Source organism: Oncorhynchus masou, chromosome 23, assembly GCF_036934945.1.
Source record: "Oncorhynchus masou masou isolate Uvic2021 chromosome 23, UVic_Omas_1.1, whole genome shotgun sequence".
In the NCBI taxonomy this organism is placed as follows: domain Eukaryota; kingdom Metazoa; phylum Chordata; class Actinopteri; order Salmoniformes; family Salmonidae; genus Oncorhynchus; species Oncorhynchus masou.
In genome coordinates this window covers 21,823,713-21,850,429 of record NC_088234.1, presented here as the reverse complement: position 1 = coordinate 21,850,429, position 26,717 = coordinate 21,823,713, and the positions used below count along the sequence as shown (strand labels likewise).

At 44.2% G+C, this 26,717-nt stretch overlaps 1 protein-coding gene across 7 annotated transcripts in view; it reads left to right on the top strand.

The window, feature by feature from the left end:
- Nucleotides 1–26,717, top strand: part of LOC135510585 (chromodomain-helicase-DNA-binding protein 3-like) — a 67,581-nt gene that overhangs the window by 35,146 nt on the left and 5,718 nt on the right. For 4 of the 7 annotated variants that reach the window (XM_064931613.1, XM_064931612.1, XM_064931611.1 and 1 more), the window contains exons 28-39: nucleotides 4,014–4,147; nucleotides 4,345–4,489; nucleotides 4,856–5,054; nucleotides 7,753–7,904; nucleotides 7,990–8,374; nucleotides 8,542–8,679; nucleotides 9,643–9,751; nucleotides 10,151–10,283; nucleotides 16,135–16,330; nucleotides 16,864–17,027; nucleotides 17,249–17,375; nucleotides 20,430–22,489. In XM_064931613.1, coding sequence (XP_064787685.1) covers nucleotides 4,014–4,147; nucleotides 4,345–4,489; nucleotides 4,856–5,054; nucleotides 7,753–7,904; nucleotides 7,990–8,374; nucleotides 8,542–8,679; nucleotides 9,643–9,751; nucleotides 10,151–10,283; nucleotides 16,135–16,330; nucleotides 16,864–17,027; nucleotides 17,249–17,375; nucleotides 20,430–20,659 — 2,112 coding nt within the window. In that variant the 3' untranslated portion in view covers nucleotides 20,660–22,489. Of the gene's footprint in view, nucleotides 1–4,013; nucleotides 4,148–4,344; nucleotides 4,490–4,855; nucleotides 5,055–7,752; nucleotides 7,905–7,989; nucleotides 8,375–8,541; nucleotides 8,680–9,642; nucleotides 9,752–10,150; nucleotides 10,284–16,134; nucleotides 16,331–16,863; nucleotides 17,028–17,248; nucleotides 17,376–20,429; nucleotides 22,491–26,717 lie in introns of those variants that run through there. The other 3 variants (XM_064931615.1, XM_064931610.1, XM_064931614.1) reach the window with 2 other exon arrangements.

Here is a 26,717-nt window from a genome sequence, read left to right as displayed (position 1 = left end):
AGGCAGGTATTAACCATGCCGAAAGGAAAAGAGTAGAATAGAGAGAGTACCACTTCCAGACCCACACATATCAGCAGAAGAGACTGCCTAGAGTGTAGCCTGTTTACCAGATAGCCAGTGGAGAGAAAAGAGAATACACACCATATAAAACCCACATCACAGCACAGGGGTAACCCCAACAAGAATACCTCATACAATAATACTAATACTAATAATGGCAGAGCAATTAAACAGCAACTTCATACAAGAACGAACCCAGTCATCAACAGAAGATTTGCAATAATCTGAATTATTTTCTAGTGGATGAGTGCAGAGGGTATGAATGTGGGGGGTGTTCATCGACACATCAAAGGCCTTAAAAATGTCCACAGTCTTCTCGGCCACATGTCATTAGTACACCTCACCTCAATACAGTTCACATAACAATACACAACTTGCAAGCAACCTCCCTTTTAACTAAAATGTCCATCAAAATACTTCTGGCAGGGCAATAATAGTCCAGCTCTAATGAACTTCAATGGGAAGTGCATTTGAAAAATAGAGAGTCTGTTGCAGGGTAAAGCACTGGAACGAGAGGGAAGAGAAAGAGAGAGAAAAAGAGAAATCTTAGCTGTGGTCTTCAGGCCTGCCGGTGTACGGTCTGACTGTCCGATGTTTTGTTGGTTTGTATGTTAAAGCTTCGCAACAATGTTGCTACTATTCCATGCGATCCATAACGGGCGCGGTCCCAAACAAAAACAACCACGATCTAAAGCGATCACAACGATGATTGAGTTAAATACTTTATAAACTACAAACGCTGAAAACAAACAAAACTTCTGCAGCACAGCACACACAATCAAACTGTCGCGCCAGCCAAGAGCCCCTCCCCAAAGAGCTGAACGAGCTCTCTTTATTTCCTCCTTCCTTACTGCTCATGCGCTCTTAAAGTGGCAGTGCACGGTGAAGGCTCCGAGCAGATTTCGCCACAATATAAGTTCCCTTCCTCTCCTTATGTAAGTTCCCTTCCTCTCCTTATGTAAGTTCCCTTCCTCTCCTTATGTAAGTTCCCTTCATCTCCTTATGTAAGTTCCCTTTATCTCCTTATGTAAGTTCCCTTCATCTCCTTATTTAGGTTTCCTTCATCTCCTTATTTAGGTTTCCTTCATCTCCTTATTTAGGTTTCCTTCATCTCCTTATTTAGGTTTCCTTCATCTCCTTATGTACGTTCCCTTCCTCTCCTTAAATAAGTACCCTTCCTCTCCTTATGTAAGTACCCTTCCTCTCCTTATGTAAGCTCCCTTCCTCTCCTTATGTAAGTTTCATTCCTCTCCTTATGTAAGTTCCCTTCCTCTCCTTATGTAAGTTCCCTTCCTCTCCTTATGTAAGTTCCCTTCCTCTCCTTATGTAAGTTCCCTTCCTCTCCTTATGTAAGTTCCCTTTCTCTCCTTATGTAAGCTCCCTTCCTCTCCTTATGTAAGTTCCCTTCCTCTCCTTATGTAAGTTTCCTTCCTCTCCTTATGTAAGTTCCCTTCCTCTCCTTATGTAAGTTCCCTTCCTCTCCTTATGTAAGTTCCCTTCCTCTCCTTATGTAAGTTCGCTTCATCTCCTTATGTAGGTTCCCTTCATCTCCTTATGTAAGTTCCCTTCATCTCCTTATTTCGGTTTCCTTCATCTCCTTATGTTCGTTCCCTTCCTCTCCTTATGTACGCTCCCTTCCTCTCCTTATGTAGGTTCCCTTCCTCTCCTTATCCTTTTACGGCTGCTGTACCTGTACAGAAACCAAATCAGCAAAAATTCCAGAGCGCCAACTAATTGTACTCGATACAACTCAAACTTTCATTAAAACTCACATGCAAGGTACTCAATTAAAGCCACACTCGTTGTGAATCTAGCCAACATGTCAGATTTGTAAAATGCTTTTCGGCGAAAGCATGAGAAGCTATTATCTGATAGCATGCAGCCCCCAGAAACACACAAAGGGGACGTAAACAAAGAAATTAGCGTAGCCGACGCTACCCAAAACGCAGAAATAAAATATAAAACATTCATTACCTTTGACAAGCTTCTTTGTTGGCACTCCTATATGTCCCATAAACATCACAATTGGGTCTTTTTTTTCGATTAAATCGGTCCATATATACCCAAAATGTCCATTTATGAACAACGTGAAATCCAGGGAAAAAGTCACGTTTCCCAACGCGACGTCATTTTTTTAAATTCATAAAGTTGCCTATAAACTTTGACAAAACACTTCAACCTACTTCTGTAATCCAACTTTAGGTATTAGTAAACGTTAATAAACAATCAAATTGATCACGGAGCGATCTGTATTCAATAGCTACAAGTTAGGAAAACAAAGTCCATTTTGTCACCTCCATTGTTTCCAGCTGCAGACCCGAAGACAGGATGTGCCATTCACTAATCTGACCCCTGGAAATCACAACACTGGCGGCATCGTGTGGAAGCTGTAGGAATTGCAAGCCCAGTCCCATCAATTATGACGAGCCATAGACAATACCGAGACTGGCGGATGGATTTTTTCTTTGTCGATTTTGTGATCAGGTTTTCTTGCGATTTTGACCACGGAACTCGTTCAGTTATAGTCTCAGACACTATTGAACCAGTTCTAGAAACTTCAGAGTGTTTTCTATGCACACATACTAATCATATGCATATACTATATTCCTGGCATGAGTAGCAGGATGTTGAAATGTTGCGCGATTTTTAACAAAAAGTTTCGAAAATTCGCTGCAGCCATAATCATGTAGGTTCGCTTCATCTCCTTAAGTATGTTCCCTTCATCTCCTTATGTAGGTTCCCTTCATCTCCTTATGTATGTTCCCTTCATCTCCTTATGTAGGTTCCCTTCATCTCCTTATGTAGGTTCCCTTCAGCTCCTTATGTATGTTCCCTTCATCTCCTTATGTAGGTTCCCTTCATCTCCTTATGTATGTTCCCTTCATCTCCTTATGTAGGTTCCCTTCATCTCCTTATGTATGTTCCCTTCATCTCCTTATTATGTAGGTTCACTTCATCTCCTTAAGTAAGTTCCCCTCATCTTCTTATGTAGGTTCCCTTCATCTTCATCTCAACATCAACGGTGAAGAGGCGACTCCGGGATGCTGGCCTTCTAGTCAGAGTTCATGTCCAGTGTCTGTGTTATTTTGCACATCTTGATATTTTATTTTTATTGGCCTGTCTGAGATATGGCTTTTTCTTTGCAACTCTGCCTAGAAGGCCAGCATCCTGGAGTCGCCTCTTCACTGTTGACGTTGAGTTTGGTGTTTTGCGGGTTCTATTTAATGAAGCTGCCAGTTGAGGACTTGTGAGGCGCCTGTTTCTCAAACTAGACACCCTAATGTACTTGTCCTCTTGCTCTGTTGTGCACCGGGGCCTCCCACTCCTCTTTCTATTTTGGTTAGAGTCAGTTTGCGCTATTCTGTGAAGGGAGTAGTACACAGCTATGTACGAGATCTTCAGTTTCTTGGCAATTTCTCGCATGGAATAGCCTTCATTTCTCAGAACAAGGATAGACTGACGAGTTTCAGAAGAAAGTTGTTTGTTTCAGGATCCTGTAATCAAACCCACAAATGCTGATGCTCCAGATACTCAAACTAGTCTAAAGAAGGCCAGTTTTATTGCTTCTTTAATCAGAACAAGAGTTTTCAGCTGTGCTAACATAATTGCAAAAGGGTTTTCTATTGATCAATTAGCCTTTTAAAATGATCAACTTGGATTAGCTAACACAAAGTGCCATTGGAACACAGGAGTGATGGTTTCTGATAATGGGCCTATGTACGCCTATGTAGATAAACTCATTTTAAAAAATCGGTCGTTTCCAGCTACAATAGTCATTTACAACATTAACCATGTCTACACTGTATTTCTGATCAATTCAATGTTGTTTTAATGGACAAGAAATGTGCTTTTCTTTCAAAAACAAGAACATTTCTAAGTGACCCCAAACTTCTGAACGGTAGTGTATGGTTCTGAATGTGTTATGAAGTCCTTATGCCCTCTCTCCCCTCTAGGTATTGGGCTTCAACACGCGCCAGAGGAAAGCCTTCCTAAACGCGGTGATGCGTTGGGGCATGCCCGCACAGGATGCCTTCTCCTGCCAGTGGCTGGTCAGAGACCTGAGGGGCAAGAGTGAGAAGGAGTTTAAGTGAGTGAAGTGGGACTGATATGGCATGGCGTCCTTATTGTTTGAGTCATAGGCAGGCTAAAGTATGAGCTTACACTGAGCTCTTCATGCTACAATGTTGCTGCTGGTCTGTTCCCTCTCTGTCATCTGTTCTCTCACCCTCACTTCTCTCATCTTATGTATCACTCTTCCCCTTCTCCTCCCCTTCTCTTTTCCAGGGCGTATGTCTCCCTGTTCATGCGTCACCTGTGTGAGCCCGTGGCCGACGGTGCCGAGACGTTTGCCGACGGCGTGCCGAGGGAGGGCCTGTGTCGGCAGCCTGTGCTCACCCGCATCGGGGTCATGTCCCTGGTCAAGAAGAAGGTCAGGGGTCAAAGTGTATCTTGGAAACCACAATGCTAAGCTAACAGGCTAGCTACATTTCAACCAATGGCAATTGTCTGTTTTTTGGACGAAGCTTTAATTGATTCAGACCTGTCAGACCAGAATCAGTCCAGAATCAGACCAGAATCGTGTGAGGAAATACAGATAATTCACGTTTTTTCAACTTATTTCGTTTCCACTAAGACATTTTCCCAGGCTGTGACTTCCTTGTAACATAACGATAATAGACAGAAAATTAGGGTCAATTTCTTTCCAAGGGAAAGGGACTGTTGGCTAGAATAGAATTAGAACAGAACAGAATAAAAATACTTTATTGCTTGATTTTGTCACAATCCCCTTCCTCAGATCCAGGAGTTTGAGCACATCAATGGGCGGTGGAGTCTTCCAGAACTGAAGCCAGAGATGAAGCCAGAGGCCCTGAGACCAGAGGTCAGTGTGTCTTCTTCCTCCAGAGCCTCCTCCCCTGGAGGGACCATGAAGACCGCTACGCCCACCCCTGACCCCAGCTGTACCTCAGACAACACCCCCTGCACCTCAAAACCAGGTGGGTGAACAAAGACACTCGCGCAGACGCAGGCACGCAGCTCACAGGATGCCCAGCAGAGGGCACTCAAGTCTGACTGTGATAACTGTGTGGAAACTACAGTAGGCTACATTCATCAATCTGACTCCATTAATATGCGGATAAATGCTACATGAAATGCATGATACGTTACAGAATAAGACAGAGTAAATGACTATCACCAATAGGCTAAGACTTAACGTGGTTACATGTGTCTTCAGTTTAGAATAATCTCTGAGTGAATGCGCCTGTACACACATGGGGCTCGATGAAATATCGATGAAATAAACCAAGTCTAAATATATATCATACTGCGTATACCAGGAGATTGTAATACTGGCACATTTTACCAGAGAAAACTCTGACATTGTATCCAGGGAAAAAACTTAAGTCACCCCCACCCTAAATAAACATGACTCAGCATTCTGCTGTTGAAAAACATAAGGCAGGACATCACACCCAGATATGAGTCAAATCAACTCAATTAAATTTGAATGTCATGACCGGAGAACAGGAATATGCCTGAAACCAGTCAAACAGGTCGCTCTGAAAACCCATCAATTCAGAATACATACAGTTGAAGTCTGAAGTTTACATACACTTAGGTTGGAGTCATTAAAACTCGTTTTTTCAACCACTCCACAAATTTCTTCTTAAAAAAATATAGTTTTGGCAAGTTGTTTGGGACATCTACTTTGCGCATGACACAAGTCATTTTTCCAACAATTGTTAACAGACAGATTATTTCACTTATAATTCACTGTATCACAATTCCAGCGGGTCAGAAGTTTACATACACTAAGTTGACTGTGCCTTTAAACAGCTTGGAAAATTCCAGAAAATTATGTCATGGCTTTAGAAGCTTCTGCTAATTGACATAATTTGAGTCAATTGGAGGTGTACCTGTGGATGTATTTCAAGGCCTACCTTCAAACTCAGTGCCTCTTGGCTTGACATCATGGGAAAATCAAAAGAAATCAGTCAAGACCTCAGAAAAAAATTGTAGACCTCCACAAGTCTGGTTCATCCTTGGAAGCAATTTCCAAACGCCTGAAGGTACCACGTTCATCTGTACAAACAATAGTACGCAAGTGTAAACACCATGGGTCCACGCAGCCGTCATACCGCTCAGGAAGGAGACGCGTTCCGTCTCCTAGAGATGAACGTACTTTGGTGCGAAAAGTGCAAATCAATCCCAGAACAACAGCAAAGGGCCCTGTGAAGATGCTGGAGGAAACAGGTACAAAGTATCTATATCCACAGTAAAACGAGTCCTATATCGACATAAACTGAAAGGCCGCTCAGCAAGGAGGAAGCCACTGCTCCAAAACCGCCATAAAAAAGCCAGACTACGGTTTGCAACTGCACATGGGGATAAAGATTGTACTTTTTGGAGAAATGTCCTCTGGTCTGATGAAACAAAAATAGAATTGTTTGGCCATAATGACCATTGTTATGTTTGGAGGAAAAAGGGGGAGGCTTGCAAGCCAAAGAACACCATCCCAACTGTGAAGTACGGGGGTGGAATCATCATATTGTGTGGTTGCTTTGCTGCAGGAGGGACTGGTGCACTTCACAAAATATATGGCATCATGATGAAGGAAAATCATCTGAAGACATCAGTCAGGAAGTTAAAGCTTGGTTGCAAATGTGTCTTCCAAATGGACAATGACCCCAAGCATATTTCCAAAGTTGTGGCAAAATGGCTTAAGGACAACAAAGTCAAGGTATTGGAGTGGCCATTGCAAAGCCCTGGCCTCAATCCTATAGAACATTTGTGGGCAGACATGAAAAAGCATGTGCGAGCAAGGAGGCCTACAAACCTGACTCAGTTACACCAGCTCTGTCAGGAGGAATGGGCCAAAATTCCCCCAACTTATTGTGAGAAGCTTGTGGAAGGCTACCCGAAATACTTGACCCAAGTTAAACAATTTAAAGGCAATGCTACCAAATACTAATTGAGTGTATGTAAACTTCTGACCCACTGGGAATGATGAAAGAAATAAAAGCTGAAATAAATCATTCACTCTACTATTATTCTGACATTACACATTCTTAAAATAAAGTGGTGACCCTAACTGACCTAAGACAGGGAATTTTTACTTGGACTAAATATCAGGGATTGTGAAAAACTGAGTTTAAATGTGTATCTAAACTTCCGACTTCAACTGTACATTGCAATAAGTCATATCGGAATTAATGGATATAATGCATTTCTAATCTTTGAAACAAACCCGAACACGACAATTGAAGTCGCACAAACACTCACAACATAAGGTCCAGTTTTAATCACTTTCCAGGAGACAAGTGGAATCTCCTGTAGGCCGCTGTCCTGTCGAGGGCTGGAGGTACGAGTTCAGGATGCTCTTTGAAGTTCAAAGATGTGGCCATCTATCCACAATATCATAAATATCATAAAATGTGATTGAATCATCACGCTGTGCTCCTGTGCCAGCCAGCCACCAACGCGTCTGAATCACAGTCCAAGAAGGTCATCATCTCTCCCACTGTGTGTGTGTGTGTGTGTGTGTGTGTGTGTGTGTGTGTGTGTGTGTGTGTGTGTGTGTGTGTGTGTGTGTGTGTGTGTGTGTGTGTGTGTGTGTGTGTGTGTGTGTGTGTGTGTGTGTGTGTGTGTGCGAGTGAGTAAGAAATGACCCACTTGCATGTGTGTTGTGTTCAGCTACCCCTGCTCCGTCGGACAAACTAGAGAAGAACGGGAAAGATGGAGAGGAGGAAGATGAGGAGGGTAAGCCAGAGCCAGAGCAAGATGGCGAGAAGGAGAAGAACAAGGGGAAGGAGGAAGAGAGCAACAAGAGTGCAGACCCTGAAGAGGTGAGAGATTGAACGTTATTAATTACACGGTCTTAATAAATCTTTCTACCAATAACTGTCACTGAATATTTTGTCATGTACCCAGACTCCAATCTCTACCAAAGAAGCACTACAAGAATTATCCCCTTGCACAACAACAGACAAGGAGGAGAAGGGTACAAAAGAGGAGAAGGAGGGGAAAGAAACCAAAACGACTGACACCCTTCCGGCCCTAGTGGAGGAGAAGAAAGTTGAGGAGGAGAGTAAGGAGGAGGGGTCCTTCAGAGAAACAACTAAGCAAGGGTCGGAGGTCAAACATGAGAAACCAGGTAGTGTAACACTCTCACCTAGAGAGAAGGTGGAGGAGGAGAAAGAGAAGGACAACAACAAGGAAAAGGACACAGAGAAGAGTGAGGAGGCCCCTGTCCTCACAGAAGGGCCAGACAACATGGAAAGGATGGAGCGACAGCAACCCTCTGACGTGATGAAAGGTGAGTGACCTCACCTGTCCGTCTGTACATGTCTTGTTAGTTAGTCAGTCAGTTAGTTAGTTAGTGACTCACTGACTAGTCACTGGTAGATAGGTATAGACTATTAGGTATAGTTCAATGGCATCCACTTATCTGAATGAACTGGCTTGTGTTTTTACTGCTCACAGAGGAAGTAAAAGGTGAAAAGGATGCTGGGAAAGAAGTGGCGAAGGAGGAGGTTGCCAAAGATGCCTTGACAAAACCCCCCATCACCCCCCCCGAGCGACGGCGCTTCATGTTCAACATCGCTGATGGGGGCTTCACGGGTAAATGAGCCCTATCATATGTCATGTCTGGTACTGTGTATTAGAGCGGACACAGCCCTAAGCCGTGATATATTGGCCATATTTCACAAACCCCCGAGGTGCCTTGTTGTTATTATAAACTGGTTACCAACGTAATTAGAGCACAACATTACCACAACAAAATACAACCATGACACAGACAAGACTGTCAGGATTCAGGACATGATTTTGTACTATTCAGTTAAGCAATAAGGCCCGAGGAGGTGTGGTATATGACCAATATACCACGGCTAAGGACTGTTCTTATACCCGACGAAACGCAGAGTTCCTGGATACATCCCGCAGCCTTGCGATATTGGCCGTATATCACAACCCCCCGAGGTGCCTTACTGCTATTAAACTGGTTACCAACGTAATTAGAGCAGTAAAAATACATGTTTTGTCATACCTGTGGTATGCGGTCTGATATACCATGGCTGTCAGCCAATCAGCATTCAGGGCTCGAACCACCCAGTTTAGAGGCAGAACTCACTGTGTCATGGGTTGTTTCAACATGAATTCAACGTAATGCTGATGATCTCCCACAAAGAGCTCCACACACAGTGACTTAGTATCAAATCAAATCAAATTGTGTTGGTCACAGACACGTATTTAGCAGATGTTATTGCGGGTGTAGTGAAATGCTTGTATCATGGGTTGTTTTGACGTCAATATTTTCAGTATCACAGGTTGCTCTTATCACATTGACACACAAAGTTATGTTGACGATCCACCACAAAGAGCTCCACACACAGTGGTGGATCAAACTCAGCATCAGATGTTGTTTTAACATTGACACAGCGTTATGCTGCTGTCCCTGTGCTTAGAAGCATACACAGTGGCATAATACACTGAGTCCGTATCACTGTTTGTTATGACATTGACACAACGTTACGTGGATGCTATAACACTGACCCAACATTATGCTGACGTTTCACCCTGCAGAGCTGCATACGCTGTGGCAGAACGAGGAGCGGGCCGCCATCTCCTCCGGGAAGATGAATGAGATCTGGCACCGGCGACACGACTTCTGGCTGCTGGCGGGAATTGTACTGTATCCTTGACGGTGGTTGCCGCGGAGACCTTCTTGTCGTGTTTATTTATCTGTCATGCTGCGGCAGTGGCTTCGTGTGAAGTCCACCCGCCGGTGCATTTGTGTAGCAGAGAGGTATTAGATTGTATCTGCAGAAATCTACACATGAAATAGGGATTGGAACAGTCCATTCTGTTCTATTTGTATGACTTTGACTAGAATGCCAAATATCGAATCCAACCCTAGCCCTGACTACCACAAGAAACAATAAAGATCTGAAAGGATTCAGTAGGAATACACTTGATGAGAATAGCCCTATTCATAGAAGTTGTGCTAAAACACTTATTACTACTGACAGACTAGGTATTGCTTTGGCTACTGGTGTATTGAGCTGTATGACCCTTGACCCCTGCGCATCAGTCATGGGTACGCGAGGTGGCAGGACATCCAGAACGATCCCCAGTTTGCTATCGTCAACGAGCCCTTCAAGTCGCAGGCCAACAAGGGCAACTTCCTGGAGATGAAGAACAAGTTCCTGGCCCGCCGCTTCAAGGTGCGACACCACAGCATGACATAGTATGACATAACATGACATGACATAGGGTGAAAAAAACGTGACATGGCATAACAGTGTAGCATGGTATAACCTTCATAGCATAACTCGAAGGCCTGGAAACACTCTGGACCCGACACATCACATGACATACTATAACATTACCATAACATAACTATGACACAACAAAATCCAACCGTGACACAGACAAGACTGTCAGGATTCAGGACATGCTTTTGTACTATTCAATTAAGCAATAAGGAGGTGTGGTATATGGCCAATATACCACGGCTAAGGACTGTTCGTATACCCGACAAAACGCAGAGTTCCTGGATACATCCCGTAGCCTTGCGATATTGGCCGTATATCACAACCCCCCGAGGTGCCTTATTGCTATTAAACTATTTACCAACTTAATTAGAGCAGTAAAAATACATGTTTTGTCATACCCGTGGTATGCGGTCTGATATACCATGGCTGTCAGCCAATCAGCATTCTGGGCTTGAACCACCCAGTTTATAATATCTAATAGAAAACATCTGTTTGAAGGATGTAAGAACAAGACAGACCCTATGAGAGACAGATATTGGGTTGACAGACCGGGTTGGTATTGCTGACTGGTGCATTTGTGAAATGACACTCATCCTGTTTTTGACGGCCTCACATGTTTCATACCCTGACCTCAACATCCGCATTCTTTCTCTCTCTCGCATGCTCTCTCTTTCTCTCTTTCTCTCTGCCCCCGAATTGAGTAAAATCACAAATCATGGTGTTGACTAAATCACAGCTGGCTAAAATAAAACTGTAAATATGAATATAATCACTAGAATGTCTCCAAACATGTCATCTATCGTTTTCCTTCTCTTCACCCCACACCCACCTATACGGTATCTCTCTCCTCTCTCTTCCTTTCTATCTCTAACATCTTCCTCATTACAGTTCAGATCAATGAAATTCAATAGAACTGTATTGCCATGAAGTGCAGTAGATACTGTAGATATACTGTATGTCAGAAAGCAGAAGAGTTTTATGATGGCACGGCAGGGTAGCCTAGTGGTTAGAGCGTTGGACCAGTAACCGCTTGGTTGCTAGATCGAATCCCAGAGCTGACAAGGAAAAAAATGTGTCCTTCTGCCCCTGAACAAGGCAGTTAACCTACTGTTCCTAGGCCGTCGTTATAAATAAGAATTTGTTCTTAACTGACTTGCCTAGTTACATTTTTTTTTAATGAAAGAACTGACTGTAAGGATATGCGCTGAGAGTCGGGAAGCAAGTTCAGGGAGTTAGTGTAAACGTAACATAATACAAAACAAGAACCTTGAAAAACGGACAGACATGAAACAGAAACAATGATGCCTGGGGAAGGAACCAAAGGGAGTGACATATATATAGGGAAGGAACCAAAGGGAAGGAACCAAAGGGAGTGACATATATAGGGAAGGAACCAAAGGGAGTGACATATATAGGGAAGGAACCAAAGGGAGTGACATATAAAGGGAAGGAACCAAAGGGAGTGACATATAAAGTGAAGGAACCAAAGAGAGTGACATATAAAGGGAAGGAACCAAAGGGAGTGACATATAAAGGGAAGGAAACAAAGGGAGTGACATATATATAGGGAAGGAACCAAAGAGAGTGACATATAAAGGGAAGGAACCAAAGGGAGTGACATATAAAGGGAAGGAAACAAAGGGAGTGACATATATATAGGGAAGGAACCAAAGAGAGTGACATATATAGGGAAGGAACCAAAGGGAGTGACATATATAGGGAAGGAACCAAAGGGAGTGACATATAAAGGGAAGGAACCAAAGGGATTGACCTATAAAGGGAAGGAACCAAAGGGAGTGACATACAGTGCCTTGTGAAAGTATTCGGCCCCCTTGAACTTTGCGACCTTTTGCCACATTTCAGGCTTCAAACATAAAGATATAAAACTATATTTTTTTGTGAAGAATCAACAACAAGTGGGACACAATCATGAAGTGGAACGACATTTATTGGATATTTCAAACTTTTTTAACAAATCAAAAACTGAAAAATTGGGCGTGCAAAATTATTCAGCCCCTTTAATTTCAGTGCAGCAAACTCTCTCCAGAAGTTCAGTGAGGATCTCTGAATGATCCAATGTTGACCTAAATGACTAATGATGATAAATACAATCCACCTGTGTATAATCAAGTCTCCGTATAAATGCACCTGCACTGTGATAGTCTCAGAGGTCCGTTAAAAGCGCAGAGAGCATCATGAAGAACAAGGAACACACCAGGCAGGTCCGAGATACTGTTGTGAAGAAGTTTAAAGCCGGATTTGGATATAAAAAGATTTCCCAAGCTTTAAACATCCCAAGGAGCACTGTGCAAGCGATAATATTGAAATAGAAGGAGTATCAGACCACTGCAAATCTACCAAGGCCTGGCCGTCCCTCTAAACTTTCAGCTCATACAAGGAGAAGACTGATCAGAGATGCAGCCAAGAGGCCCATGATCACTCTGGATGAACTGCAGAGATCTACAGCTGAGGTGGGAGACTCTGTCCATAGGACAACAATCAGTCGTATATTGCACAAATCTGGCCTTTATGGAAGAGTGGCAAGAAGAAAGCCATTTCTTAAAGATATCCATAAAAAGTGTCGTTTAAAGTTTGCCACAAGCCACCTGGGAGACACACCAAACATGTGGAAGAAGGTGCTCTGGTCAGATGAAACCAAAATTGTTGCCAAAAAGTTCAATGCAAAACATTATGTTTGGCGTAAAAGCAACACAGCTCATCACATTGAACACACCATCACCACTGTCAAACATGGTGGTGGCAGCATCATGGTTTGGGCCTGCTTTTCTTCAGCAGGGACAGGGAAGATGGTTAAAATTGATGGGAAGATGGATGGAGCCAAATACAGGAACATTCTGGAAGAAAACCTGATGGAGTCTGCAAAAGACCTGAGACTGGGACGGAGATTTGTCTTCCAACAAGACAATGATCCAAAACATAAAGCAAAATCTACAATGGAATGGTTCAAAAATAAACATATCCAGGTGTTAGAATGGCCAAGTCAAAGTCCAGACCTGAATCCAATCGAGAATCTGTGGAAAGAACTGAAAACTGCTGTTCACAAATGCTCTCCATCCAACCTCACTGAGCTCAAGCTGTTTTGCAAGGAGGAATGGGAAAAAATTTCAGTCTCTCGATCTGCAAAACTGATAGACATACCCCAAGCGACTTACAGCTGTAATCGCAGCAAAAGGTGGCGCTACAAAGTATTAACTTAAGGGGGCTGAATCATTTTGCACGCCCAATTTTTCAGTTTTTGATTTGTTAAAAAAGTTTGAAATATCCAATAAATGTCGTTCCACTTCATGATTTTGTCCCACTTATTGTTGATTCTTCACAAAAAAATACAGTTTTATATCTTTATGTTTGAAGCCTGAAATGTGGCAAAAGGTCGCAAAGTTCAAGGGGGCCGAATACTTTCGCAAGGCACTGTATAAAGGGAAGGAACCAAAGAGAGTGACATATATAGGGAAGGAACTAAAGGGAGTGACATATAAAGGGAAGGAACCAAAGGGAGTGACATATATAGGGAAGGAACCAAAGGGAGTGACATATATAGGGAAGAGGGAAGGAACCAAAGGGAGTGACATATATAGGGAAGGAACAAAAGGGAGTGACATATATAGGGAAGGAACCAAAGGGAGTGACATATATAGGGAAGGAACCAAAGGGAGTGACATACAGTGCCTTGCGAAAGTATTCGGCCCCCTTGAACTTTGCGACCTTTTGCCACATTTCAGGCTTCAAACATAAAGATATAAAACTGTATTTTTTTGTGAAGAATCAACAACAAGTGGGACACAATCATGAAGTGGAATGACATTTATTGGATATTTCAAACTTTTTTAACAAATCAAAAACTGAAAAATTGGGCGTGCAAAATTATTCAGCCCCTTTACTTTCAGTGCAGCAAACTCTCTCCAGAAGTTCAGTGAGGATCTCTGAATGATCCAATGTTGACCTAAATGACTAATGATGATAAATACAATCCACCTGTGTATAATCAAGTCTCCGTATAAATGCACCTGCACTGTGATAGTCTCAGAGGTCTGTTAAAATTGCAGAGAGCATCATGAAGAACAAGGAACACACCAGGCAGGTCCGAGATACTGTTGTGAAGAAGTTTAAAGCCGGATTTGGATACAAAAAGATTTCCCAAGCTTTAAACATCCCAAGGAGCACTGTGCAAGCGATAATATTGAAATGGAAGGAGTATCAGACCACTGCAAATCTACCAAGACCTGCCGTCCCTCTAAACTTTCAGCTCATACAAGGAGAAGACTGATCAGAGATGCAGCCAAGAGGCCCATGATCACTCTGGATGAACTGCAGAGATCTACAGCTGAGGTGGGAGACTCTGTCCATAGGACAACAATCAGTCGTATATTGCACAAATCTGACATTTATGGAAGAGTGGCAAGAAGAAAGCCATTTCTTAAAGATATCCATAAAAAGTGTAGTTTAAAGTTTGCCACAAGCCACCTGGGAGACACACCAAACATGTGGAAGAAGGTGCTCTGGTCAGATGAAACCAAAATTTAACTTTTTGGCAACAATGCAAAACGTTATGTTTGGCGTAAAAGCAACACAGCTCATCACCCTGAACACACCATACCCACTGTCAAACATGGTGGTGGCAGCATCATGGTTTGGGCCTGCTTTTCTTCAGCAGGGACAGGGAAGATGGTTAAAATTGATGGGAAGATGGATGGAGCCAAATACAGGACCATTCTGGAAGAAAACATGATGGAGTCTGCAAAAGACCTGAGACTGGGACGGAGATTTGTCTTCCAACAAGACAATGATCCAAAACATAAAGCAAAATCTACAATGGAATGGTTCAAAAATAAACATATCCAGGTGTTAGAATGGCCAAGTCAAAGTCCAGACCTGAATCCAATCGAGAATCTGTGGAAAGAACTGAAAACTGCTGTTCACAAATGCTCTCCATCCAACCTCACTGAGCTCAAGCTGTTTTGCAAGGAGGAATGGGAAAAAATTTCAGTCTCTCGATCTGCAAAACTGATAGACATACCCCAAGCGACTTACAGCTGTAATCGCAGCAAAAGGTGGCGCTACAAAGTATTAACTTAAGGGGGCTGAATCATTTTGCACGTCCAATTTTTCAGTTTTGGATTTGTTAAAAAGTTTGAAATATCCAATAAATGTCATTCCACTTCATGATTGTGTCCCACTTGTTGTTGATTCTTCACAAAAAAAATACAGTTTTATATTTTTATGTTTGAAGCCTGAAATGTGGAGGGGGCCGCAAAGTTCAAGGGGGCCGAATACTTTTGCAAGGCACTGTATAAAGGGAAGGAACCAAAGGGAGTGACATATATAGGGAAGGAACCAAAGGAGGTGACATATAAAGGGAAGGAACCAAAGGGAGTGACATATATATAGGGATATATATATAGGGAAGGAACCAAAGGGAGTGACATGTAAAGGGAAGGAACCAAAGGGAGTGACATATAAAGGGAAGGAACCAAAGGGAGTGACATATAAAGGGAAGGAACCAAAGGGAGTGACATATATAGGGAAGGAACCAAAGGGAGTGACATATATATATATATATATATATATATATATATATATATATATATATGTCAGGTAACCAGAGAAGCGATGGAGTCCAGGTGAGTCTGACGACGCGCAGTTGTGCATAACGATGGTGACAAGTGTGCGCCATATCGAGCAGCCTGGTGACCTGGAGCCGGAGAGGGAGCAGACGTGACACTGACTCTCCTTGTCTCCCCCTTCCCTCTCTCTCCCTTCTCCCCTCCCACTCTCCCCCCAGTTATTAGAGCAGGCCCTGGTGATAGAGGAACAACTGAGACGGGCAGCCTACCTGAATATGACCCAGGACCCGGTCCACCCCGCCATGGCGTTGAACGCCCGTTATGCCGAGGTGGAGTGTCTGGCCGAGTCCCACCAACACCTCAGCAAGGAGTCCCTGGCCGGGAACAAACCGGCCAATGCCGTGCTGCATAAAGGTGAGGGGGAGTGTGGAAGGGGGTGGAGGGAGGAGTGTGTGTGTGTGTCTGTACGCATTTATATCAGTGATAAAGAAACACAGCCCCCCCCCCCCGGGCTATATTTTTTCAAGGTTCTTTGACCTAAATCTGTCCAGTAAGCCTCACAGAGCTGTTGCTGCCAGAGGCAAACATTTCACAATGTCATCATCAGGATAGAGTTACGATCTCAGAAGAGTTGGTATGTTTGTACTGTTAATTTGAAAGGACAACATACTTGGTACATTTTCAACTGTTAAATGATGTTGAAAAGGAATGTTCAATACTGGCGGACTGCAGAGTTTGAAGTCTTTGGTTGTAGTCCAGCACCAACCCACCGGATTCTCTGTGCACCGTGACTCACGTTCGCTATGTGTCCCACTTCTAGTGGATAATGTCCCTCAAACCCAGTTCCAGTGGAACTGAATAGTAGATGGTTGATGGTTGACTTAATAATAGTAAATGAAGAGGTGCCTGTTAACTGGAAACTGACCGTTGTGTTGGTGTAATGTCAGTGCTGAACCAGTTGGAGGAGCTGCTGAGCGACATGAAGGCTGACGTGACACGGCTCCCCGCCACGCTGTCCCGGGTCCCGCCCATCGCCGCACGTCTGCAGATGTCAGAGAGGAGCATCCTCAGCAGGCTGGCCAGCAAGGGCACTGACACACACCCGCCCCCGGTGAGCACACACGCATGCAAGCGTACACACACACACACACACACACACACACACACACACACACACACACACACACACACACACACACACACACACACACACACATACACACACACACACACACACACACACAATCCCACACTGGTTTAAGATATTCTGGGTTCTGATGACTTGATTTAAGATTGATCATCAGATGAACCATCTGTCCCCTCTCCCTCCAGACCATCCCTCCAGGACCCTACGCCACTCCTCAGAACTTTGGGCCCCCCTTCACCCCCACCCCCCTGGGAGTCTTACCCATGGGAGGAGCCAACTACAGCCAGATGCCTCCTGGATCCTTCGTATCAGGTCAGTGGCCCATACTGTACATATACCCATTCACTGAGAAGGGCTTTCCAAAACTACTGATGAAGGATTCACTGTTTATATCGGTTACGATTGACTTTAAGGGTGTCTACTCTGCAGCAGCTGCAATGTACTCTGAAATCGATCATGGACTGTCTGATATAGTCAACAATTCACTAGAAAACCTTCATCAGTGGTACTTTGGAAGAAGAAGAAATGTGTGTGTGTGTGTGTGTGTGTGTGTGTGTGTGTGTGTGTGTGTGTGTGTGTGTGTGTGTGTGTGTGTGTGTGTGTGTGTGTGTGTGTGTGTGTGTGTGTGTGTGTGTGTGTGTGTGTGTGTGTGTGTGTGTGTGTGTGTGTGTGTGTGTGTACTCGATCCAAGTAGGTGGTCTGTACAGTCCATACGGAGTAAACAGATCAATTTAGCTCAGTACACTTACATACACACACACACACACACACACACACACACACATTTCTTCTTCTTCCAAAGCACCACTGATGAAGGTTTTCTAGTCAATTGATGACTATATCAGACAGTCCATGAACAATTTCAGAGGACATTGCAGCTGCTACCGAGTAGCCACCCTTAAAGTCAATCGTAATCGATATAAACCTGCCCCGCAATGGACGGCCCAAGAAGCCCTGAGGATGGAGGGATGGAGAAGTATGTCACGATATTTGTGTTGATGTAGACCTAATAAGGTACAGTTCAGAATGCATTGGCTTCTGGCTTTGGCAACTTGGACAGATGGGTCAAATCTGTTCCAGATATGCATGGGGAATGTAGCATCTTTATATGGTCATACATTTTGTAGTGAGACATAATGTAGTGAAATATTTGCAGCTGCTGCTATATATAAATCATTATGGTGAGGCTAGTGCTTCTGTGTAGTAATCATAATTTTTTTCTCTCAAATGGCACTGTGAGATTACTCCATGTTTTATATCACCCTCCTAAGCACTGTTTTTTGAAGAAAACAGAGTTGAGTACGTCTTACCCTCGTCTGTCATGATATAACCTACCAATGCGGGAGACACTTTACATCAGTGAGATCCACGAGATCCACTTCGCCTTCCTCTCTGTCGTCGTTGTTGTTGACAGATTGTTGCCACCTGAAGTAGTCAGGTTAACAGCCAATCAGAATCTCTGATGTCACTTTGGGGCAGACCCCCCCCCCCCAGAACTGGTATGATATCATCCTATTTCTATGGTGAATCCTAACTTCCGCCTAAATTGAACTTTCACTTTGTCATGCGTTGATGGCAATGGGAGATTTAAGATTTCAATGTAGGTGCAAGTTAGGATTCTCTCCTTGATCTTTTCAACACGATCGTTAAAAAACCCTACAAATGTTTTTCTATCAGATGTTACGAACAAAGCTTGTAAAAATATGAAGGGTTCTAGTACATTGGAACCCACCGACAATTTTGGAAGAATATTTGCAGATGTTTCTTTTTTCCTCCTAAAGGTTTATTGTACTCATTACAGTGCTTTTTTCATTCAAATCTCCTAAACTCTCCACCTCAAAGGTTTGTTGGCTTATTATCCAGCTCCTTCACTCTTTCTTAGTCCTCTTCAACTGCCAATGATGGAATGTTTTTTCCCTCCTTTAGTTTGGCTACAGCAGATGTTGACCAGATACGTCTGCACTGGGGTGGGTTTGTGTTCCAAGACGTTTTGTAATGTAATAGAGATATGTGGTGAAACCTGATACTCTCGACTGGTATTACCTTGTAATTGGCCTGACCCCGTGTGCTGTCCAGTCCAGTCCGCCTGTAGCGTGGGCACTGTCTGTATTCCAACGTCTTGATTTATGTCTTTGCAGAGGGGCCCGTCTGTCAGAGACATAGTATTTTTGGGAGATTTTTCTGAAAATCTCATTGCAGTGCAGTTTCGTACCGAGTTGTGGTGCCAAGATACAATTCAGTCTCCAGGGACTTTTGTACAAAGGTATTTTAAGAGGACACCAAACCACACACAACTTACTTATGTAAACTCCTTGTTGGGACTTGTAAACTAGATCCCTCTGAGACCGAACTGAATGTTGGGCTGAACGCTGGTGTTCAGAAATAGTCGCCAGATCGCGCGCCGTCTGTTCTCCGTGGGTGTTGAGTCTGAGTGGACCGTGCTGAGCTGAATGTTGCCTGAATGCACAGGCAAACCCGCTGAACCCTCTCTCTCTCTCGCTCCTTTCTCTCTCTCTCTCTCGCTCCCTTCTCTTTCTCTCTCTCGCTCCCTTCTCTCTCTCTCTCGCTCCTCTCTATCTCTCTCTCTCTCGCTCCCTTCTCTTTCTCTCTCTCGCTCCCTTCTCTCTCTCTCTCGCTCCCTTCTCTCTCTCTCTCGCTCCTCTCTCTCTCTCTCTCGCTCCCCTCTCTCTCTCTCTCTCTCTCTCTCTCTCTCTCTCTCTCTCTGGAGAGAGCTAGACATATTTGGTACATGGGGTCGCCTTGGGGTTGCTGTCTTGGTTGTTGTTACTGACCCCTTTTTAGAGAGAAGGAAAAAAGGTAGAGGCAGATGAGGAGAGGAGAGATATGAGAGGGCGAGGGAGGACAACTGTGACCTCATAATAACCTCCTAGTAACCTCAACAGTCTGTTAACCTCATCCTAGTCCTGAGTACGCAAAGCTGCTGCTGTCTCAAAGTAAACAATGTCTGTCTGCCCTGCTTCTTTTCTCATCACGTAACTTTAAGCTACATTTGGTGAACTCCAAGCAATTACGCATGACATATTGGACTCTCATACCAGTCACTCTCTGTGCTTTTCAACAATCCTGAATTGTGGGAACACAAACTTTCAACAACATTGAAAGTCCCCCAAAATGCATTGCCCTCTGGGAAGTATAACGGTGGTTGTCGTTGTTTCCATGACACCTTGAGGAAACTGACCCTCTCAGTACTGGAGTGTTGAGGGCCAGACAGAGTGTCTCTGCTACGGTACTGCCTGAACTGCCTGACTGTCACTCCTGTTGCTGTGCCGTTGCCGTGGCCACCCCTACCTCTCCCTCCCAGTCCCACCCAGTCTCTACAGCTCTGCCGCTTGTCTGCCCCCACAGAAGCCCCAGAAGCCCCGGGTGGCGGCGGCGCCGGCTTCCTGAAGACCAAGGAGCACAACATCATTCAGCGGCAGCGCGTGGTCGACCTGTGGAAGGACGGCAAGTCGGAGGGGTCCATAGGGCAGGAGCTGAGGATGCCTAAGTCCACAGTGCACAGCATCATCGTCAAGTATCGTTTCAGTAACACTGTGGAGAACCTGCCCCGCAATGGACGGCCCAAGAAACCCTGAGGATGGAGGGATGGAGAAGTACAGAGAAACCCTGAGGATGGAGAAGTACAGAGAAACTCTGAGGATGGAAGGATGGAGAAGTACAGAGAAACTCTGAGGATGGAAGGATGGAGAAGTACAGATAAACCTTGAGGATGGAGGGATGGAGAAGTACAGAGAAACCTTGAGGATGGAGGGATGGAGAAGTACAGAGAAACCCTGAGGATGGAGGGATGGAGAAGTACAGATAAACCTTGAGGATGGAGGGATGGAGAAGTACATAGAATCCCTGAGGATGGAGAAGTACAGAGAAACATTGAGGATGGAGAAGTACAGAGAAACTCTGAGGATGGAGGGATGGAGAAGTACAGAGAAACCCTTAGGATGGAGGGATGGAGAAGTACAGATAAACCCTGAGGATGGAGAAGTACAGAGAAACTCTGAGGGTGGAGGGATGGAGAAGTACAGAGAAACCCTTAGGATGGAGGGATGGAGAAGTACAGATAAACCTTGAGGATGGAGGGATGGAGAAGTACAGAGAAACCCTGAGGATGGAGAATTACAGAGAAAATCTGAGGATGGAGGGATGGAGAAGGACAGAGAAACTCTGAGGATGGAGGGATGGAGAAGGACAGAGAATCTCTGAGGATGGAGGGATGGAGAGGCCCAAGAAACCCTGAGGATGGAGGGATGGAGAAGGACAGAGAAACTGAGGATGGAGAGGCCCAAGAAACCCTGAGGATGGAGGGATGGAGAAGTACAGAGAAACTCTGAGGGTGTGTGTGAGAGAGAGAGAGAGAGAGAGAGAGAGATAGAGAGAGGTAGAGGTGAATCATCTGGCCCAAAATTAGAGGGAGAAAAAGGGGAGGAAAGAGGCCTGAAAGCTGAACCTGGAGTTGAAATGTCGGCAGAGAGTGAAAATAACGAGAGTATGTTAATGTATTCAAGAGAGAATGTAGGTCTGAGCAGCTGAAAGAACAAAAAATACAAAGAAAGGGGAGATTTGCCCTTTTTCATCCCTCCTTCCCTGTGTCAGACAGATCTACTGTCCCGTTCTGCTCCTGACCCCGGCCGCAACGTTTCCCTTCCGGGAATCCTTCTTTATCCAATGGCAGAGTGAACAAGTCTGACCCCGCCCTCCTTTATTCTTCCTCAATCCCTCTCTCAGTCCTGCACACCTCCTCATCCCCCACTCCCTCTCTCTTTCTCTCTCACACACACTCACACTCCCAAACACTGCAGACCTCACACACAACATGACCTAAACCTATTAAGTCGTCTTTCTCTTTCCGTAGCCACCCTCCTCTGTTCAATACAAGACACTGGGATGCAAACGCAAGCCAAAGAGGACCATCCTGGAGTTTCTCATTTCAACCAACAGAGCAGGAGAAATGAATGACTTCTAAGTATAACACACTTCTTCTTGAACTCTGTCACCCCTCGGCATTCCACCCCCGACCAACCATAAAGGAGCATAGATGTAGAGACAAAAACAACTTCCTGTTTTTATATTGTTGTCGTTGTAATGAACCAATCAACATGCGATGTTGACAGGACAGTGCCCAATGGGAAGAGAGCTTGGTGTAGAGACATGTAATCTTTGTACTGTATTGACCAATCATACTTACTGTAGCACCATTATATGAGGTCACTTTATCATGATGGATGTAAGAAGGAAACAGGGGCAATAGGGGATCTGGTATTGGGATGAGGATGTAGTGTACACTCTTAGAAAAAAGGGATCCACAAGGGTTCTTTGGCTGTCCCCAAAACAGAACCCCTTTTTGGTTTCAGGTAGAACCCTTTTGGGTTCCATGTAGAACCCTCCGCGTGAATCAAATCAAACCAAATCAAATTGTATTTGTCACATGCGCCCAATTCAACAGGTGTAGACCTTACAGGGACATGCTTACTTACAAGCCCTTAACCAACAATGCAATTTTAAGAAAAACAAGTGTTAAGTAAAAAATAGATAAATAAAAATAAATAAAAATAATTATAATTATAGAGCAGCAGTAAAATAACAGGCTATTGGGTTCTACATGGAACCCAAAATATATTTTACCTGGAACCAACAAGGGTTCTTCAAAGGGTTCTCCTATGGGGACAGCCGAAGAACCCTTTTAGGTTCTTTTGTTCAAACAGTGTCGTGTCATGAAGTGTGTCTGTGTGAAAAAGTTCTCATCTGGCGTTTCCTGTACCTCAAAGCACAAAGCGTGGCTCGACTTGTCCACCCAAATTCCTTCATGGAGCGACATTACAAAGAGATTAGGTTGGATCTGAAGAAGGGAAAGTGATATTGTAAAGGACATGCCTGTGCACAAACACAAATACACATACAGGGCCTTCTGAAAGGATCCAGACCCCTTGACTTTTTCTACATTTTGTTATGTCACAGGCATCTATCTACACACAATAACCCTTAATGACAAAGCAAAAACAGGTTATTTGAATATTTTGAAAATTTATTTAAAAAAAAAAAAACGGAAATATCATGTTTACATAAGTATTCAATCCCTTTACTCAGTACTTTGATGAAGCCCCTTTGTCAGCGATTACAGCATCGAGTCTTCTTGGGTATGACGTTACAAGCTTCGCACACCTGTATTTGGGGAGTTTCTCCAATTCTTCTCTGCAGATCCTCTCCAGCTCTGTCAGGTTGGATGGGGAGAGTTTGGATGGGGAGACGTGACGCTTGGCATTCAGGCCAAAGAGTTCAATCTTGGTTACATCAGACCAGAGAATCTTGTTTCTCATGGTCTGAGAGTCCTTTAGGTGCCTTTTGGCAAACTAAAAGCATGCTGTAATGTGTCTTTTACTGAGGAGTGGCTTCCGTCTGGCCACTCTACCATAAAGGCCTGATTGGTGGAGTGGTCCAGAGATGGCTGTCCTTCCGGGAAGGTTCTCCCATCTCCACAGAGGAACTCTAGAGCTCTGTCAGTGACCATCAGATTCTTGGTCACCTCCCTGACCAAGGCCCTTCTCCCCCAATTGCTCAGTTTGACTGGGCGGTCAGCTCTAGGAAGAGTCTTGGCGGTTCCAAACTTCTTCCATTTAAGAATAATGGAGGCCCCTGTGTTCTTGGGGACCTTCAATGCTGCATAATTGTTTTGGTACCCTTCCCCAGATCTGTGCATCGACACAATCCTGTCTCGGAGCTCTACGGACAATTCCTTCGACCTCGTGGCTTGGTTTTTGCTCTGATATGCACTGTCAACTGTGGGACCTTATATAGACAGGTGTGTGCCTTCCCAAATCATGTCCAATCAATTAAATTTACCACAGCTGGACTCCAATCAAGTTGTATAAAATTCTCAAGGATGATCAATGGAAACAGGATGCACCTGATCTCAATTTCAAGTCTCATAGCAAAGGGTCTGAATACTTACATGCCTTGTCATTATTTGGTATTGTGTGTAGATTGCTGAAAAAACAAACATATTTAATACATTTTAGAATAAGGCTGTAACGTAACAAAATGTGGAAAAAGTGAAGGGGTCTGAATAGTTTGAGAATGCACTGTATATGTGAATACACACACACACACACACACACATACACATACACATGAAAATGCATGGGCACACACACACACACACACACACACACACATGAAAATGCATGGGTATACACACACACACACACAAATCCATACATCACATATTTCTGACAGTGTAATTGTGGATCTTCTTGTATGTTATCCCAAGTGGAGCTGCAATTCTCTCTCCTAGACTGCTCTCGTCCTAAATGGACAACTATAAATCCCTGTGAACTCCAAAACCTCTGCTGCCTGCGCTCGTTTGTGTTGCCAGGTCTTCTCCCCCTCCTCTGTTCATGGTTTTCATTTCTCTCTGAGGTGAATGATAGATGCACCAGCGCAGTGTCTGTTTAGACAAGCAGGACAGAACACTCTCTCGCCTTCTCTCCTTTTCCCCCCCCCACCGCTCTCTCTCATTTTCTCTGATAGGCCAGAAACAGCCGCTTGAACAAAGGAAACACAGGTAGAACAGAATGAACAAGGGATTAGACACTCCACTCCTGAGGAGGGAGAGAGAGGAAGACGAGGGAGAAGGAGGGGGAGCAATAGGGGAGGGAAGTTGTGAAAGTGCTGGATTAGTGAAAAGGCTGACTTTGGAGTCAGAGACAGAGACAGAAGGAGGAGAGAGAGAACAAGAGAAAGGGGGAGGAGAGAGGGAGAGATATGGGTTTCGAGGGAACTACATGATATGAAAGCCTTTATCTTGTACACCACAAGTGATCCATTACATTCCCCTCACTCACATACTCATTCTCTCTCTCTCCTTCTCTACCTCCCTCCCTCTCTTTCTTCATCTCTTTTTCTTTTTTATTCTGTAAATCGTTACTTCTTCCTCTCCCTCTGTTTCCTTCTCTCTTCGACTCCCTCCCCCCTCTTTCTCCAACTTTCCAGCTTTATTTGTATTGCTCGTTATCAGATTTGAACTCACACACACAGTCACACAGCTCTAAGTTAAGTAGTCCGTCTGCCTTCCTCCCCTTGCATTGGCCTCCACTGGGCCACATGCCATACGGTGTCCCTGTATCCCCCCCTCAGTCTCTCTCCGGCTGGACGTACAGCAGCTACAGCCACAGCAGCGGTAGTTATCATTATCATCACACCCATTGCTCTCCTACAGTACACTATCAGTGCTTTGATCTAGACAGCGCGTGTTATGACAATGTATGCCTCTCCGGGGCCAGAGACCATTCCAGCCAAAGCGGACAGGCCTGGGTCTGTTTGTGATGGACCACCACCTCCAGGAGAGTTTAGCCTCCAGGAGTGAGTTTGAGGTCATCACTACCATCCGTTTACAGCTGTGACAGTGAATCTAAAGGGAAATGGATGTATATCTTGTGTGTGTTTGTGTGTGTGTGTGTGTGTGTGTGCGTGTGTGTGTGCGTGTGCGTGTGCGTGTGTGTGTGTGTGCATGTGCGTGCGTGCGTGCGTGCGTGTGTGTGTGCGTGCGTGTTTGTTGTGGTGTCCCCGCAGTTAGCATGTTGGATGGAGGTGAAGGGACAGTAGCAGCAGACTTTATCTACCTCAGTGTAACAGATGCTAGTCTGCTCCGAGACACACGTGTTGGCTTGAGGCTACGGATCTACTTGGCAAGGTGGAAGCTTAAACGTGGGTCTTCCTCTGGATTTGTGGTGTTCCACTACCTATTGGTGTAGTGTAGTGTGTGTGTATGCATGTGTTTAGCAACTGTATTTGTAAGTGTATGCCAGCCCCATATTCCTCAAGCAGACCCCCATTCAATATTGACGATATAAGCTGTTTTTATGTTTGGTTTTGTTTTATTATTCTTAACATTACATATACAGTTGAAGTCGTAAGTTTACATACACTTAGGTTGGAGTCATTAAAACTCATTTTTCAACCACTCCGCAAATTTCTTGTCAACAAACTATAGTTTTGGCAAGTCGGTTAGGACATCTACTTTGTGCATGACACAAGTCATTTTTCCAACAATTGTTTACAGACAGATTATTTCACTTATAATTCACTGTATCGCAGTTCCAGTGGGTCAGAAGTTTGCATACACTAAGTTGACTGTGCCTTTAAACAGCTTGGAAAATTACAGAAAATGACGTCATGGCTTTAGAAGGTTCTGTTAGGCTAATTGATATCGTTTGAGTCAATTGGAGGTGTACCTGTGGATGTATTTCAAGGCCTACCTTCAAACTCAGTGCGTCTTTGCTTGACATCATGGGAAAATCAAAAGAAATCAGCCAAGACCTCAGAAAAATATTGGAATCCTCCACAAGTCTGGTTCATCCTTGGAAGCAATTTCCAAATGCCTGAAGGTACCATGTTCATCTGTACAAGCAATAGTACGCAAGTATAAACACCATGGGACCACGCAGCCGTCATACCGCTCAAGAAGGAGACGCGTTCTGTCTCCTAGAGATGAACGTACTTTGGTGCCAAAAGTGTAAATCAATCCCAGAACAACAGCAAAGGACCTTGTGAAGATGCTGGAGGAAACAGGTACAAAAGTATCTATATCCACAGTAAAACGAATCCTATATCGACATAACCTGAAAGGCCGCTCAGCAAGGA